At 40.7% G+C, this 14,664-nt stretch overlaps 1 protein-coding gene and 1 pseudogene across 1 annotated transcript in view; both read right to left on the reverse strand.

The window, feature by feature from the left end:
• Positions 1-14,664, reverse strand: part of CCDC146 (coiled-coil domain containing 146) — an 88,510-nt gene that overhangs the window by 11,239 nt on the left and 62,607 nt on the right. The window contains exons 8-13 of the mRNA XM_032482958.1: positions 14,411-14,597; positions 6,139-6,234; positions 5,377-5,547; positions 2,058-2,146; positions 1,809-1,973; positions 262-486 (exon numbers count right to left, since the gene is read on the reverse strand). Of these exons, the coding sequence (XP_032338849.1) occupies positions 262-486; positions 1,809-1,973; positions 2,058-2,146; positions 5,377-5,547; positions 6,139-6,234; positions 14,411-14,597 (933 nt within the window). The remainder of the gene's footprint in view (positions 1-261; positions 487-1,808; positions 1,974-2,057; positions 2,147-5,376; positions 5,548-6,138; positions 6,235-14,410; positions 14,598-14,664) is intronic.
• On the reverse strand, positions 3,834-5,324 carry LOC116665025 (annotated as a pseudogene).

Consider the following 14,664-nt stretch of genomic DNA (forward strand, 5'->3'; position numbering starts at 1 on the left):
CCTGAAACTGAATGGTAGCCTCAGGAAGAACTTTGATATTAAAGTGAGCAACTTCCCAAACCCTACTCTTGCCCGATTCTCTTATGAGGACACTTTCTTATTTTCAGGCAAAACATACCACTCCCTCTCCAGCAAAGGCTAATGAAACCTGAGTATCAAACACCCCTCACTACCCACTGTCAAGTCTAGACAGGAAAACGGGCAACATTTCTGAATAGGATCCCTGGGTGCTTTGTTCTCACATCAGATTCCTGGTTTTACCTTTCATTTCGTTGCAGAATGGCCTTTTCATATTTTTTGCGAATCTGTACCATCTCCTCTTCAATCATTGTGATCATATTGGCAAGTCTGTCATTTTTACTCAGCTGGGCTTCCTTCTTCTCCTTCATTTCCTGAAGTTTTGCTGCAATTTTGCACACATCGTTTTGCATGCTCTCCCTGATGGTAACATTGTTGGCATGTTTCAGCATAGAATTTTGTAGCTTTCTTTAAAAATAATGGGGAAACGGGTAAGATTGTGATTTCCTTTAGTTTCTTTAAAAATAATGAAGACTTCTGAAACACGAGCAGTATTAAAGTAGCTCTTGCTTTATTTAATATGTCCCTTGAAATGATAATAGTAGTAGTAAAAATGATATTAATCGTGTGATACAGGCATTTCTGTAATCTGCCAGGTCTCCGATTCCCCCTAATCTCGATTAGGACATCTTTCCTTTGTGTCTCTGCTGCCCCATTTTATCAAAGCAAGAGAGTATGGTAATTCATTTACTGCTCTGTTGTCCCCAGGAGATGCTGCTCTCTTGAGGACACAGGTGATTATATCTGACTGTCCACGGGGCCTAAGGTGATGCCTCACTCAGTGTAGCATCACAATAAATGCTGGATGGTTGCGTGGCCTCTGTAAGTGATATTTTACTTTTATGTAGGATAAGAACCTGATTAGGAAATTTGATTTGCCTTTTTATATCAATCCCCTCCCTCCTCTACCCCCACCCTACCTGCCTTCACTACCCCACACACAAAGCTCATTTGTAATATCTTTATAAAAGGAGACTGGGCAGTCAAGGCCACCAGAGGAAGTTCAGGTTGTAGAGACTGTGGATCAGGAATGTGGGGAGAAGAGCCCACCAGGTCTTGGCACGGGGTAAATAATAAATTTAAAAAAAAATTGCCAGATACTTTGGGCTATTTTTACATGGTTTAATTCATTTAATATAAAAAGTCCTTATAAAATTATAGCTATTTCTAGGGGTAAAAAAAAGTTAGGCCAGGGACGTAGAGCAGCTTGCCCAAGGTCACACAGCAAGTAAGTGGCAGGGTTGGGATTTGAGTGTAGAAAGCCACTTGTTTTTTTTTTTTTTTTTTAATGATTTTTATTTAACTCTACATTTTACTCCATCCCTCTTTATCCTTTAGGAAGCACATACTTCCTTCTCTTCCCAAGTATTATGATTCTATAGCTTCTTTTATAGTAACATCCACGCTTTGATTTTGTTACAGTTATACACGTAAACTGATGGAAAACGCATCAATCTATCACAGTGTTCTTAAAGGAGAAAGCCACTCTGAACCACTCTGCCCACAAGCACATTAGCTGCTATACGTCTACGGCCACGGGATGCTGATTAATAAACATTTCATTGCCTTCTCGCTTTCAGTGCAAGCCTGCAAAGCAAGGTGTGTGAGCAAGGGCTTTTCTATCTTTGTAAAAGACTGTTATTTTCTATTTCATCATCCCCAGGGTATTTTATCATTCAGTGACTCAGAAGAGAAAGCTTTGAAAGGACAGTAGTTATTATAACGCTTACCTTTCTTGAGTAACTGCACTATTTCTTAAAGTTTCCAGTTCATTTAATGACATTTTATGCCTTTCTTTTATTTCATTGACTTTCTGGTGAGCTTTGTGAAGTAAGTTAATAAATTTGTTTCTCTCGTTTCGAATAGTGTCATACAGCTTGGCAAACTCTCTGAGTCTGTGAAAATACAAGTGTTTTTTGAAGCATGTGAAGTATCTGTTACTTCCCCCTAACTAGGTAAATCCTCACGTGATTCTTTACCTCCTATGAATTTCACGTTTTTTCTTCCTGTGTATCCTGATTTCAAGATCCTTGGCTTTGATCTCCTTAACAATGTTGGTATATTTTTGCTGAAATATAAAAATTACGTGTGAAATTAAAAAACAGAGCCCACCAATGGCAACATATGGATACTTCCAGGCTCACCTCGTTCCTGGCAATCAAGTCAATCTCGGCCAGCTGGGTTGTGAAGCGCGCGGAGGGGCGGGGAGGAGCCGAAAACTGCCTGACCAGCCGACCTGAATCACACTGACTAGGACCAAAGGTTACTTAAAGAAGAGAAAGAGCAAGAGAGGAGGCACAGGAAGGAGCCTGCCCAGGGTGGCTGAGGAAAACTTGAGGGAACTTCTGAGGAGCCGAGCCATGACTGTGGCGGCTGGGCTGGGTGAGCGAGAGATTTGTGGCGGATAGATGAGGGACGGGGGTGGTAGTCTAGTTTTCATAAATGTTATGAACTGACGCCTCTGTGGCATTTTGTGAGAGACTGAAGCCGTGCTTTTTAAAACGCTTTTCCATTCTTTTGTGTGGTGGGTGTGTTTTCCTACCACACAATGAAGTGCCGGGCTGAGAGACCAGCCACGGGGAGACGTTACGCAGGTTACACACGAATATTTAAAAAAGATAGCAGTTATATTTCTGAAGTCCTCAAAATATACCAAGTGCTAAAGACACTAGTTATGTTCTTAAATACAGAGACACTGGGTCCTTCATCCAGGGTGAGAAACGTATTCAAAGGTGAAGTACAGTATTTTGTTAGTAGAAACCGGAGGAAATCGTTTCTGTCGGCCTTTTCATGAGAGCAAAACTCACACTGCATGAGCGATTCAAAAGAACCTAGGCCTCAGGGCCAAGGTTGACTGTAGCAATTTTATGTTGTTCTCGGTGAGAAGAGGAGTTGGGAAGAAACTGATATTATATAGGTAACTATGTGTATGAAGAATTAAAGAGACAGAAAAATATCTCGTCCATCCTGGGGGTGATAGCAACATTGATTTTTTTCCTCCTTCACTTTTTGTCTTTCCTTGGAGATGTAGATGAGAGGTGAAAATAAGTAAGACTGACAACAGAAACTATAGTTTGTTAAAGCTAATGTTTAACAGACGGTTCCCAAGGCTAAAAATACTTAAGGACAATATTTTTCATTTATCGACTTCCGTATTTCAAGAGAAAAAACTTTGAGATCAATTAAAGAACTGAATTAGCTCATTTAATAATGAGGTTTGGCTAATGCAGATGAGCCACACAGAGATACACATGTATCAGTGTTTTAGGTTAATTTAAAGATAAAACAGGGCCATGTTCCTTGTAATAAGCCCTCTGCCCTTCCCTCTCCTCGTTTTGCTCCTGTTCCCTCAGGCCACCCTCATTCTCTGTTCCTCCTTGGCTACTGTCTTTCCTTTATTTACTGGAACCCAGCTACCCCATGAACTCTACTGGGCTTTGCGGCAGTTTCTGGGACCAGGGTCCAAACTGCTCAACAGGGATAAAGTGAACTTGACCACCTGACCTGTCCTGCGCTCTGGCTCACTATTTGACATGCTTTCCCCCATCTTCCAATGCCTCAACCACGCTAAACTTCTTTTAGATTTTGTGGAGGGGGGGTATTTTTGGGAAGGTTTGCAGGAGGGGCTTTAATTGCCAAGAACCCAATTAGAAGTCGGAGGTGCTGGTCAAGGGAAGGGAGCAGCCAGCCCGGGAGAGGCCGGGTGGGAGGAGTGCCCTTCGGCGCACTGGGCCGGGTGCGGTGCTGGACGAGTACTTTCGCTCGCTGGAGTGTCCGGCATCGTGGCACGTGCCAAAGTTGGTGTTAGTTATGGAGCCCACGGTGGTCTTGTCCCCCTCACAGGTCAGGCCCCGCTCACAGGGACACGTGGAGTAAACCCCACGGAGCGGCCAGGCGGAGCCCTCGCCATCCTCCCGGGCCTTGGGGCGCAGCGGGTCAGGCTCAGGCCGCCGTCACGGTGGCAGCAGTTGCTCTTGCACTGGGCACTGTTCACTGTTCCCCCCCTCCCCCCCCCACCAAGTGAAACCACGGTTTTTTTTGAGGCATAAGAGCGCATGTGTTTCTGTTACATAGGATGAGGATAACTTGAGGGTCCTGGTTTCTAAGTTAAGACTTTATGTTAGACACAGCTTCACTCATGGCTGCTTCTTGGGATACGAATTACAAAGGGAGCAAGACATGGCCGGGAAAGAAAATCATTACTGTTGCTGGGAAGTCGTAAAGAAAGGGAAGATCTTATTCAAATCATTGTGCACGTAACAGAGCCATGAGAACAGGAAGAGAGCGGTGTGGGAAGGACGGCCTAAGTTCCTGGTGTTGGCAGTGATGCTGGCCTCTCCTCCCACGGCAAGGACTTGCCCCTAAATGAAGGCAGTAGGGTCGATTTGGCAGTTCTGGCAGCAGTAACAACTCCGAGCGTCCCAACCCCATTCCCAACCCCAGCTCCATCCCCCACTTTGACCTGAAGAACTCAGAGAAGAAGGGCAGGGTCTCTTGTCACGGACCCTGCTACTTGCTCAGTGAAGCTAGCCCAGTTTATGTTATGTTTTGAAAGGCCAGCACACTCGTGGGTGCTCAGGATGATGTGAAACTTATGGTACACATTAAACCCTTCAGGATGGGGTCCGATTTCTCAGCCTGCAGGGGCATTTCTGTCATGAAGCCAAAAGCCCTATTGAAGTCTTTGAAATGGAACTGCTTGAAGATGGCATCCTGGCCTTCCAGCTCATTCCACCCCCATCACAGGAGGGTTGTTTTTGCTATTGGTTTCATTGCTGGTTTTGTTTGGGGATGTTGCACTGGGTCATCTCTGGTACTTTGTCGGGAACCCAGGAAAAAGTCATGGGCTGAAGCAGTACTAAAGGTAACGGTCCTACCATTGGTGTAAATGATGCTGGCTCGATGAGCTTGGAGAGTGGTCCCAAGTTGTGGCCCCTGTGTTGATCTGGGCCAATCACACTGGGATGTGAGACGCAGGAGAACACAGACACCTGTGCCTGTGGGGCGGCCAGCTCTGTCCCCTGGAGGTACCCGCCCCATTCTCACTGAAATTGCCATCTGTTCAAATCCTCTGCTTCTGGCCATTGATCTAGTTCTTTTTCCCTCTACACTGTTGAGTTGCTAATTGAATCCTGGGACTGTTTTTCAGTGTGTGGTTGAGTCTTGTGTAGGGAAGCTGTATGGTCGCTGGCACTTGGGCAAGACTTAAAATCATAGCTTTCTAGTGAACATTGTGTTAAAGTGAGGCTGCCCTGGGCTCCTGTAGGAATTAATGGATGATTAGAAAAATGCCATTACCTGAGCTTTCAGGAAATCCTTGGACTTTTGCTCCTTCTCATCAATTTTGATTTGAGTCATACGGATGAGGTTGAATACCAGCTCTTGCATGTTTTCTTGCTCCTTTAAAAGCTTGTTTTCTTCTGCAAGTTGCTGTTCTACTAACTTCGACTCAGCTTCTGATAGGATTTTCTTTTGAAAAACACAAGTATTATAATGTGTTTATTTGAAGAAACACAGTAAGGCCAGTATCTCAGACTACTTTTAAAATTTTCTATGCAGTTTATTTTATTAAAACACAAAATAAAGTAACCCTGCTGCCTTAGTGCCAAGTATTTTCTTTATCTTATAAAAGAATGTGCAAACATGATAACACGTATAACATGATAGAACTTTTTCTTAATCAGATTATTTTCAAGTAACTTTTCAAAGAGAAATAAAAGCATGTGTTAAAATACTTTGAAAGAGACTTGAATAAACAAAATCTGAAGTTAGATGTTGTTAACATAAAACATTTATTGTTAATTTTTAAATCAGTAGCCTTTTCACTTTAAAATCTCATGAATTTGTATGATTTTTGTTGGTTTAAACATATCCTTTTTTCCCTCCAAGTTTAATGTGCATTTGGGATGAACTTTGAGATGAACAAACAGACCCACATTAAATAGGGTCATACTCTCTTTAATGACTCTCCTATTAATGAGATTTCGTGGAACACAGTTAAGAACATAACTTCGTATTAATCACTCTTAGATAGAAGCTTAAGTGAAAGTTGATACTAACCTGTTGGGTCAAATTCCTCTTAGCTACTTCAACTTCCTTGTGGAGTTCTCTCCTTCTCTCAGATAATGTAGAATCATCTTTAGGGATAGCCTCAATCTGGAAATCAAAATTTAAAACCAAACAGGTTTTTTTATAAAAGAAAGAAATCTTTGATGTCATGTAGTCAACCCCATCACAAACCTTTTGAAATTGGTGGGCAAATTATGATTCTCAATCTTATAAGAACTGCCTCTTATGCTAAATATTCTTTATAATGTCATGATAAATTTCTCCTTGAAAATGGAGTTAAAATATGAAGACTTGCCAAAAATCTATAATTCACCACCTGCAAATATTCTATTTCTCACTCATTTGGAAAAAAAAAAATCTTACTAATGATAGCTACTAACATTTATGGAGCACTGACTATGTGTTAGGCAAAGGTCTAAGTACTTACATGTATGGTCTCACTGAATACTTGCAATAACCCCACAAGGTAGATAATATTATCTCCAATTGTACAGATGAGGTGAGTGAGGAACAAAGACATTTAAATACCTTGCCTCAGTGATGTATGTGCAAAACCAGGCAGTTAGACTCAGAGAAGAAAAGGCTAAGAGGATTCTGGACTTTTCATTATGTGAAACTGCCTGGCGTGCCTACCTCTAGGCTTTTTATTATGTAAATAAAACAACCCTCTATTTAGTGAAGCTACTGTAATTAAGTTTCTGTTACTTCTTGAAGCCAAGTTGTAAACCCAATTGATATACCTTTTGAAAGGATATCTTCCTAAATCAATCTGGGAAATAGATTGGAATTAGGCTGAAATTTCCATTAATGGGGCAGGGAAAAAATTGATCAAGTATCAAAGTCCTAATTATGCTCTAATATTGAGATAAAGTAATTTGCCATTAGTTTTGCTACCCAAATTGCATTTATCAGCAGGTTTTATAAGCTTCTTTATTTTAGTTCTTTGTTTTGATTTTTAGAGAGTAACACTTCATACTTAAAATCATGTGTGTTTATTGTAACCACACAAACAATAAAAAAGTAAAATAAGAAATTAAATATCTTGTGCTTCCTACCTCTGCTTCAAAGGCTACTTCAAAGGAGTCAGTGTTAATAGGAGTCAGTGTTAATAGTTTGGTGTCTGTTCTTCCTGACATTTTCAGTATATGAACAGATATCAGTAGTTTTCATAAAAGTTAAGAAATGAGACATTATTCTGTTGCTGTAAACATCCCTATTATTTGATATCAGTAAACCTCAGTTTCTTTGAGGCTCTGATATTTTTCTCAAATATTTCAAACTTTCATGAGGTTTGTGGCTTGAATTTCTGGAAGAGTCTCTATGGTCAAAGGCCATAAGAGAATCAAACAACTGTCCCCAGGGGGAAACAACTCTGAAGGCTAGCCATAGCTCTTTGTGCTTATCTTTTATCTTTCCTTTTTGGATTGCATGCTAGTCTGAAATGTTCATTCAGGCTGGGAGTGACTGGCCTGACCCACTGTTATTTTCAACTACTGCCAGCCAGCGTAGGACTGTGCCTGGGCTAATTATAAGTCATAAGTTCAAAGAGAAAGTTAGTCTGTCCCTAAAAGTGAAGTAGGACAAAAACATAGATTTTTCTTGAAATCAGTGAAGGAAGAGGATTTTAATACATTTTCATTTTTTCTGTTAGTTTTATGTTATATGAGTGCTGTTTTATGAACTTAGTAGCTAGAAGTGTCCTAATATAAATAGCATTTATTTGTTAAAATATGAACAAATTGTGAGCATTCTACCACAATCTCCTCTTTGGTCAAGGGCCATTCCTTATGTTTGTGTCCAGCCAGACCAGTGTATAGTGGCAACCTCATCATCAGGTACAGCATCCAGTTAGCTTGATAGTGTCCCACTCTTAGAATATAAGCAGCTAGCTAAGGATCACCAGAAATTTGAGAAGTTTCTAATAAGAAAGATACAAAAACAAACAAGTAAGAACACACAAACACACACGCAATCAAAAAACCCAGAAATATGTAATTTGAAGAAAACAAAAATCTATGCAGAGAGAAGAAAAAAAAGGAAGAAATTATCATTACTATCCTCAGTGAGAGAAGATATGAAGTAAGAATAAGGATACTATAAAAAATAAACAGAAAATTTCAAATATAGCAGAATGAAATATTAAATAGGATTGGAAGGAAAGTTGAGGAAATCTCCTTTGTAGCAAGTCCAAAAGACCCCAAAAGAATGGAAAATAAGAGAAAAAAGACAAGAAAATTAAGAAACTGTTTTAGAAGGTCCAACATCTGGATAATAGGAGTCCCAGAAAGATAACAAGAAAATAAAAGTGGACAAAATTGGAGAAATTATTTAAGACAAAGTCTCAGAATTGAAAGCATAAGGTTCTAAATACAAAGAGCCCACTAAGTGTCCAGCACAATGGCTAAAAATAGAAGATCCACAAGTGGGAACTTCATTGTGAAATCTAAAAATTTTGGAGGCAAATAAACAATCCTACAAGTTTCCAGCATGAAGAAAAAAACTGGTTTCAAACAAAGGCTCAAGTATCAAAATGACACCAAGTTTCTAAGTAGTGACTTCAGAAGCTAAAAGACACCTGATCAATGTCTTCATTATGAGGGAAAATAATTTTCAATTAAAATTTCATATCCAGTTAATTATTATCTGTGAAGCTAGTGTGAGGATAAAACATTTCCTGACATGCAAGGTGTTCTGACATGCATTTTCTAACAGGTCTTAAAAAATTATTTTTCATTCACCTTTTCTCAGGAAGCTACTGGAAGACATGCTCCTCCCACAAAAAGATAATGAGCCAAAAGAGAAACACAAGAGACCCATGACATAGGGGATCTAACATAGGAGAGAGGTAAAGGGAGTCACCTCTGAAGAAAACAGCCGGGGAGGATACACACAGAGGAATGTGACCAGTTTGTAACAGATGAGAAGGCTGAGAAGGGAAAGGCAGCTTCTAACGTCTGTGAGTACAGCTGGGCCTTGGTGCTCTCCCACTGAACACAAGTTCACAGAACATCACCATCAGACAAGACCGCTCTGTATTTGTCTTTATCACAGACAAAAACATGACCATTGTCCAAACCACAAAATACCACATATGCCCATCTCACAGTCTTCCTTACCAGTTACAGCTTCAGCCTCGATCTAGTCTTTATTTTTCCTAGCTTAAGATTTATTAAGTTTCTCAACCAAAGAATTACCCTCACTTTCTGACAACATCCAAATCTAGGGTGAAGACCCAATTTCTTAAACCATCCCTCAAACATATAATGCAAGCCCAAATCCTGTATATCCTTTCTAATACCCTCTGCTGAGATACCCTACTATTCCCTGTGGTATATGTTCTCCCTGACTGCAGTGAGTAATATACTCAACTCATTCGATTGCAAGTGTGTTCTAGTGGTCTTTGGCTGGAGGTCACTGCCAAGTCTCAGGAGTGATTTCCTCAAGATTAAATGAATGGACCACCAAAGGTGTTTTAATGTACTGGGAGGAAATTTATACAATTTCAGAACAGTTTGGGGTTGAACTACTGATAATGACACAGAAAACTACAAATAAGAAGCCAGATGTTTATACATTTCTGGGAACACAAAATTTTGTAAGAAAGGATAAGGTAATTATCTAATATTATATGACTCAGGTGTGAATAACCTTTATGTATTCGTAATAATGTAAATATCAAAATTTGAACTTGTTAAAATTGTGGCATGGGACTATTCAGTGTATGGAGGGACAAGAAATGTGTGTGTTGAACAGGGATATAGCTTAATCCTTACCTTTTAGAGTGAGAAGTAAAAAAGGTCTAAAACTGAAAAATCAAGGAGCAGCGTTATTAGCACACTTAGACTGTCTTTCCATCCCCGCTCGGCCGGGTGAGAATGGCCTGTGGGCCTGGAAACACTTCCTCATCAGCCGGTGCTGGTCTCACCACCTTGTGTGGGTATTTCTTTCCCTGTTTCAGGGACCATGACTACTCCTTTGTTCTGCTTGAGCTTGTGTGTCACTGGCCCTCAGGCATGACTTTCAGTATTTCAGACTCTACAAGAAAGGGGTCAAGATTCCTTCCACTGTGGTATGACATTTGTGAGCGCTGCCTGATCACCCTGAGTGGCCGCCAGGAGAGACTGGTGGCCACGGGGTACCAATGTCCACCATTGAAGCTGATCTTGCTCTGTCTCTTCCTTACGTAGGTGAAGTGTTGTTCCATCCAGTGCTTCACTGTGTTGTGCTTTCCTTGGTGACTCTAATTCCAAGATGCAACGGGCCTCCTCCTGGGAACTGGTAAGTGGTGCATGGCGTTCTGCTCCCTCGGGACTGATGCCTGCACGGAACTCTGCTTGACTTGTGCTATACAGGAAGTGCCATATTTCCTTGGTTAGAGGATTCTGTTGTTGTTGTCACCCTCTTGGACATGGTTTTATGTTTAGAAAGAGTCACAATACCCCAGCCCTTAAACATGATGGTGAGTGTCAGAGTAAAACCCCCAGTGTCCCTGAGGGGACTGTATCAAAGTGTAGATATGGGGTTTTATTTTTCTTTAGTGCCAAATGGAAGTCAGTAGAAGCCACGATTAAATGCAGAGGTGTACTGTATGGGTACTATGATTTCCTGAGTGTGATGTCTTTGATTAAGTATTCTTCCACATTCTAATTTGTCATGTTTTGCCTAATCCAAGCAAAGATTCTCTCCCTGTGGCAGGACCACTTTCTTCTTCTTTTTTAAAAAATCAGAATCATACATATTTCTTGATACAACTTGACCAACTGTATTTCAACATATGGAAACAAACAGAACTCACTCTACTTTAATAATATAAATAATGTGGCACTTAAGACTTTTTCTTGATTAAAAGCTAAGAATCTTGTTTGCATTTCTTTGAAAGGAAAAACTATAATGAAGACAAAGTAATGTCAAAGTGATAGGCCAAACAGAGAGGAGATTATAATTACAGACTCAGTTCAGTTTAGGATGTGTATGTATGTTGCTCCTTAGATGATATTTTGAGGAATAGAGATTATTTATCCATTTGGTTTGGAATCTACATGCCCCTGGTCTGATCCCTGAACAGCAAGTTAAATTGCCCCTTCCAGTCATCTGTCATTCTTTTTTCCTCCCTTCTGATTTTTCTTTTATTAGTTACACATGAATACATTTCCAGACTACATTCACTGACCAAAAAAATTTTTGCCACTAACATTTTTTTTTTAGTCATTTAAGCCATTATCTTATGTGGCACCTTTTTTGTTTTTTTTGAGGTAGGCACTGTTTCACTATTTAATTTTATTTTGTGAACACTCTTAAACTTTCCAAAATGATATGCAAATCAGTTGCCTTGAGAGGAATGCTAGCCCCTCAGCTGTTCTGAGCCAAAGAGCCCAGAGCATTCATCAAAGCAGAGTAAGGGAGCAGAGCAAGTAAGGCTGGGCTACTTCTTCCAAAGCAACTTTGTTTTTGAGTTTGGTGTTCCTGGCAGCTGCAGAATCCTGGACTTGGGGTGCAGTCATTTCCACTTTGCATTAAATACTTGCTCCTGTGTGCTTTGCATTGGGAGCAAATTAGCAGGATTATCTTCTCAGTCTGGAATTGCGTCCAGACACTGAGCACTACTGCCTACTCCCCACAATCTTAAGTTTCTTCCTATTGACACGGGTCTTCTCCCAGTGGATGGAGGTTCCTGGCCAGTGAGGCAGCCTCAACCATGCTTGGAACTTTCTCAGCAGTGAGAGCTACTGAGGCGAGCTTTCAAGTGAAGGCATAAAACGGGGTTCAAGAGGGCTCCTTGTTTCTAATTGTAGCTTCTCAAACAGGCTGATTTGTTTCCACATTCCCAGTAGCTGTGTGTCACAAGTAGTTAGCACTGTTATTACTAAGAATTAATGTGTACTGTCCATTTGCTTTTTGCCGGGGAAGGTAATAAAGGTTGTATATTCATTGTCTAATTTCTTGTCTTTAAATTTAACTATAGTTGACTTGCAATATTGCATTAGTTTCAAGAGTGGAACTTCAGATTCTTTCCCATTATAGGTTATTATAAGATATCAACTATAGTTCCCTGTGCTATCCAGTAAATCCTTTTTGTTTCTTCTATATATAATGGTGTGTCTCTGTTAATCCTATACTCCTAATTCATCCCTCTCCACCTTTCCCGTTTGGTAACCATAAGTTCGTTTTCTATGTCTGTGAGTCTGCTTCTATTTTGTAAATAAGTTCATCTGTATCATTTTTCAGATTCCACATATAAATGGTATCATATGATATTGGTCTTTCTCTGACTGGACTCTGATAAGTCAAGGATGAATGGCGTAATCTTCAGGGTAACCACTCAGAGAATGGAAGGAGAATGCAAAACTAACACATATCAAAAATGGGGAAAATAGGACAGTGGAAAATACAAATAGAACAGTTCATCTTTTTGATCAGTCTGAAAGAAGAAAAGATAGAGAAAGTGGGACACAAAATAGATGGGACAAAGGAAAAGCAAGAGTAATACCAGGGACATAAGCCCAAGTGTATCCATAGTTACATTAAATGTTTCTGGAGTAAACATGAGAACTAAAAGGCAGAAATTTTCAGACCAGATATTAAAAAGTATGTGCTGCATATGAAAGACACACCTAGATTAAGGACACAGAAAGGATGAAAGTAAATGGATGGAAAAGGAAACACCATGCAAAATCTAACAACAACAACACAACTAGTGTAACTGATATTTTACTAATATCAGATAAGGTGAATTTTTATGGAAAAAAGCATTTCTGGAGTTAAAGATATTTCATAGTAATAAAAGAATCAATCTACTTGCAGCAATATTAGTAAAACTGTTAGACGTAGATGAGAAACATACATACCATTCTTTTATTTGATAATAATAAGTACCTCTTTGTTTTGCAAACACGTAAAAAGCATACTTCACCCCACTGTGATGAGGTGGGGGAAAGTCCGTGAAGTAACATCTGACGGAAGACCAGGACCTACTCATTTATACACTCCTAACCCCAACCAATTACTTGCACATCTTGCTAAAGACTGGTCTTCCAGTCAGGGTAGGTTAGGTTATGTGTCAGAAACAACCCCAACTGTCATGACTCAACAGCATGAAAGCTTATTTCTTGCTTTGACAAAGCCTGTGGTCAGTCAAGGTGATTCTCCAGGACCCCTGTTGGCTCAGCTTTCCTGGCTGCTCCCATTTTACAGCACTTCCATGTCATCATGTCCTTCCACAGTGGGCCCAGGATGGGGAAAAGAGCTAGAGGGTCTCAAGCTGGTAATTAGATGCTCTAGGCTGGAAGGGACATGTGTTGCTTCTGCCCACAGTCCACTGGCCAGAACTAGACATATGACCCTGCCCAGTGACAAAGGATGCAAGGAATATAAACCTTCCAGATGCCCAGAAAGAGAGGAGAATTCGGCCTATTAGGATGAGAGGTGTCTACCACATCTGGCAACCCCTGTTTAAATTCTAAGGTCATGAACCTCCATAAAGTCATGGAGCATGACAGTCCTGGAGAGAACAGGTATGGTTTCTGCACCCCAAGCTGCTTCATCTCAGAGATTGATCCCTTTTTCACCAAAGGAAGTGCTTGCCAAGGCATGGGCACGAGGATGCAGCCCTCTCAAGGGTCCACTGACTTTGAGCAGTGCTTGGTCCACTAGCACAGGCAGTGCCACCTGAGAGAGGAGAGAATCAGAGGCAACAGGACCAAACCCTTCCACTTGGGAGCACAGAGGTGGTAGGAAGGTAACAGCTATCTTGAGCGTTCTCTGACTGTAGTACACCTCTGATACTGCACAGAATTAGTCAGGTAGCTTGACACCAGGTTCTGATGGCTCTTGGCTAGTTGGAGGTACAGGCTGACTGTCCGTGTATATTTACATGATCTGACCTTGTCTCTGACTGCTGGAGTCTACAATGACACGATTTTGGATCTGACACTTTCAAATGGTAAAGACAGTGGTCCATTTGGTCCTTCCCTGTAGTGAACCTTTTAGCTCTTCCAGAACTGGCTGGCCTAAACGGTTTCCCTTGGCCAGGCTGATGCCTGATCCAAACAAGATGTTTCTCTAATCTTGGGCTAGCAAAAAGATGGAGACATACTGTAAGACGGAGCCTGTATAACAGGTTTGATGCATTTTAAAGTTACCTCTTCTCTTGTTATTTTTCTTCCCCTCTTTCTCAGTTGATGGCAAAAAACAACTTCTTGAAATATTTTTACTTCAGAATGACGGCACTGAGCTTACAAATCAGATAGTGGCGTTCAGCACCCACCTCTAACAGGAGCCTTTGGTGCAGGGCTTGAGTTTGAGTGAGTGCGTCCCACGACACTTTCAAGAGTAGCTCCATCTTTTTTAAATTTCGAAGATCTCGTTCTTTCTCTCTTTGCTTACGAGAAAGTTCGTCATGGTAGTTCTGCTTGTCAATGAGACAGTTACGTAAATTGAGATCCAAGATCCCTCTGTTGCAGGTAAAAAGAGAATATGAAAGTGATTTGTTGTCACTCGCCCTTTATGCTTTTCAAGACA

The sequence above is a fragment of the Camelus ferus genome, chromosome 7 (genome assembly GCF_009834535.1).
Source record: "Camelus ferus isolate YT-003-E chromosome 7, BCGSAC_Cfer_1.0, whole genome shotgun sequence".
NCBI lineage: Eukaryota > Metazoa > Chordata > Mammalia > Artiodactyla > Camelidae > Camelus > Camelus ferus.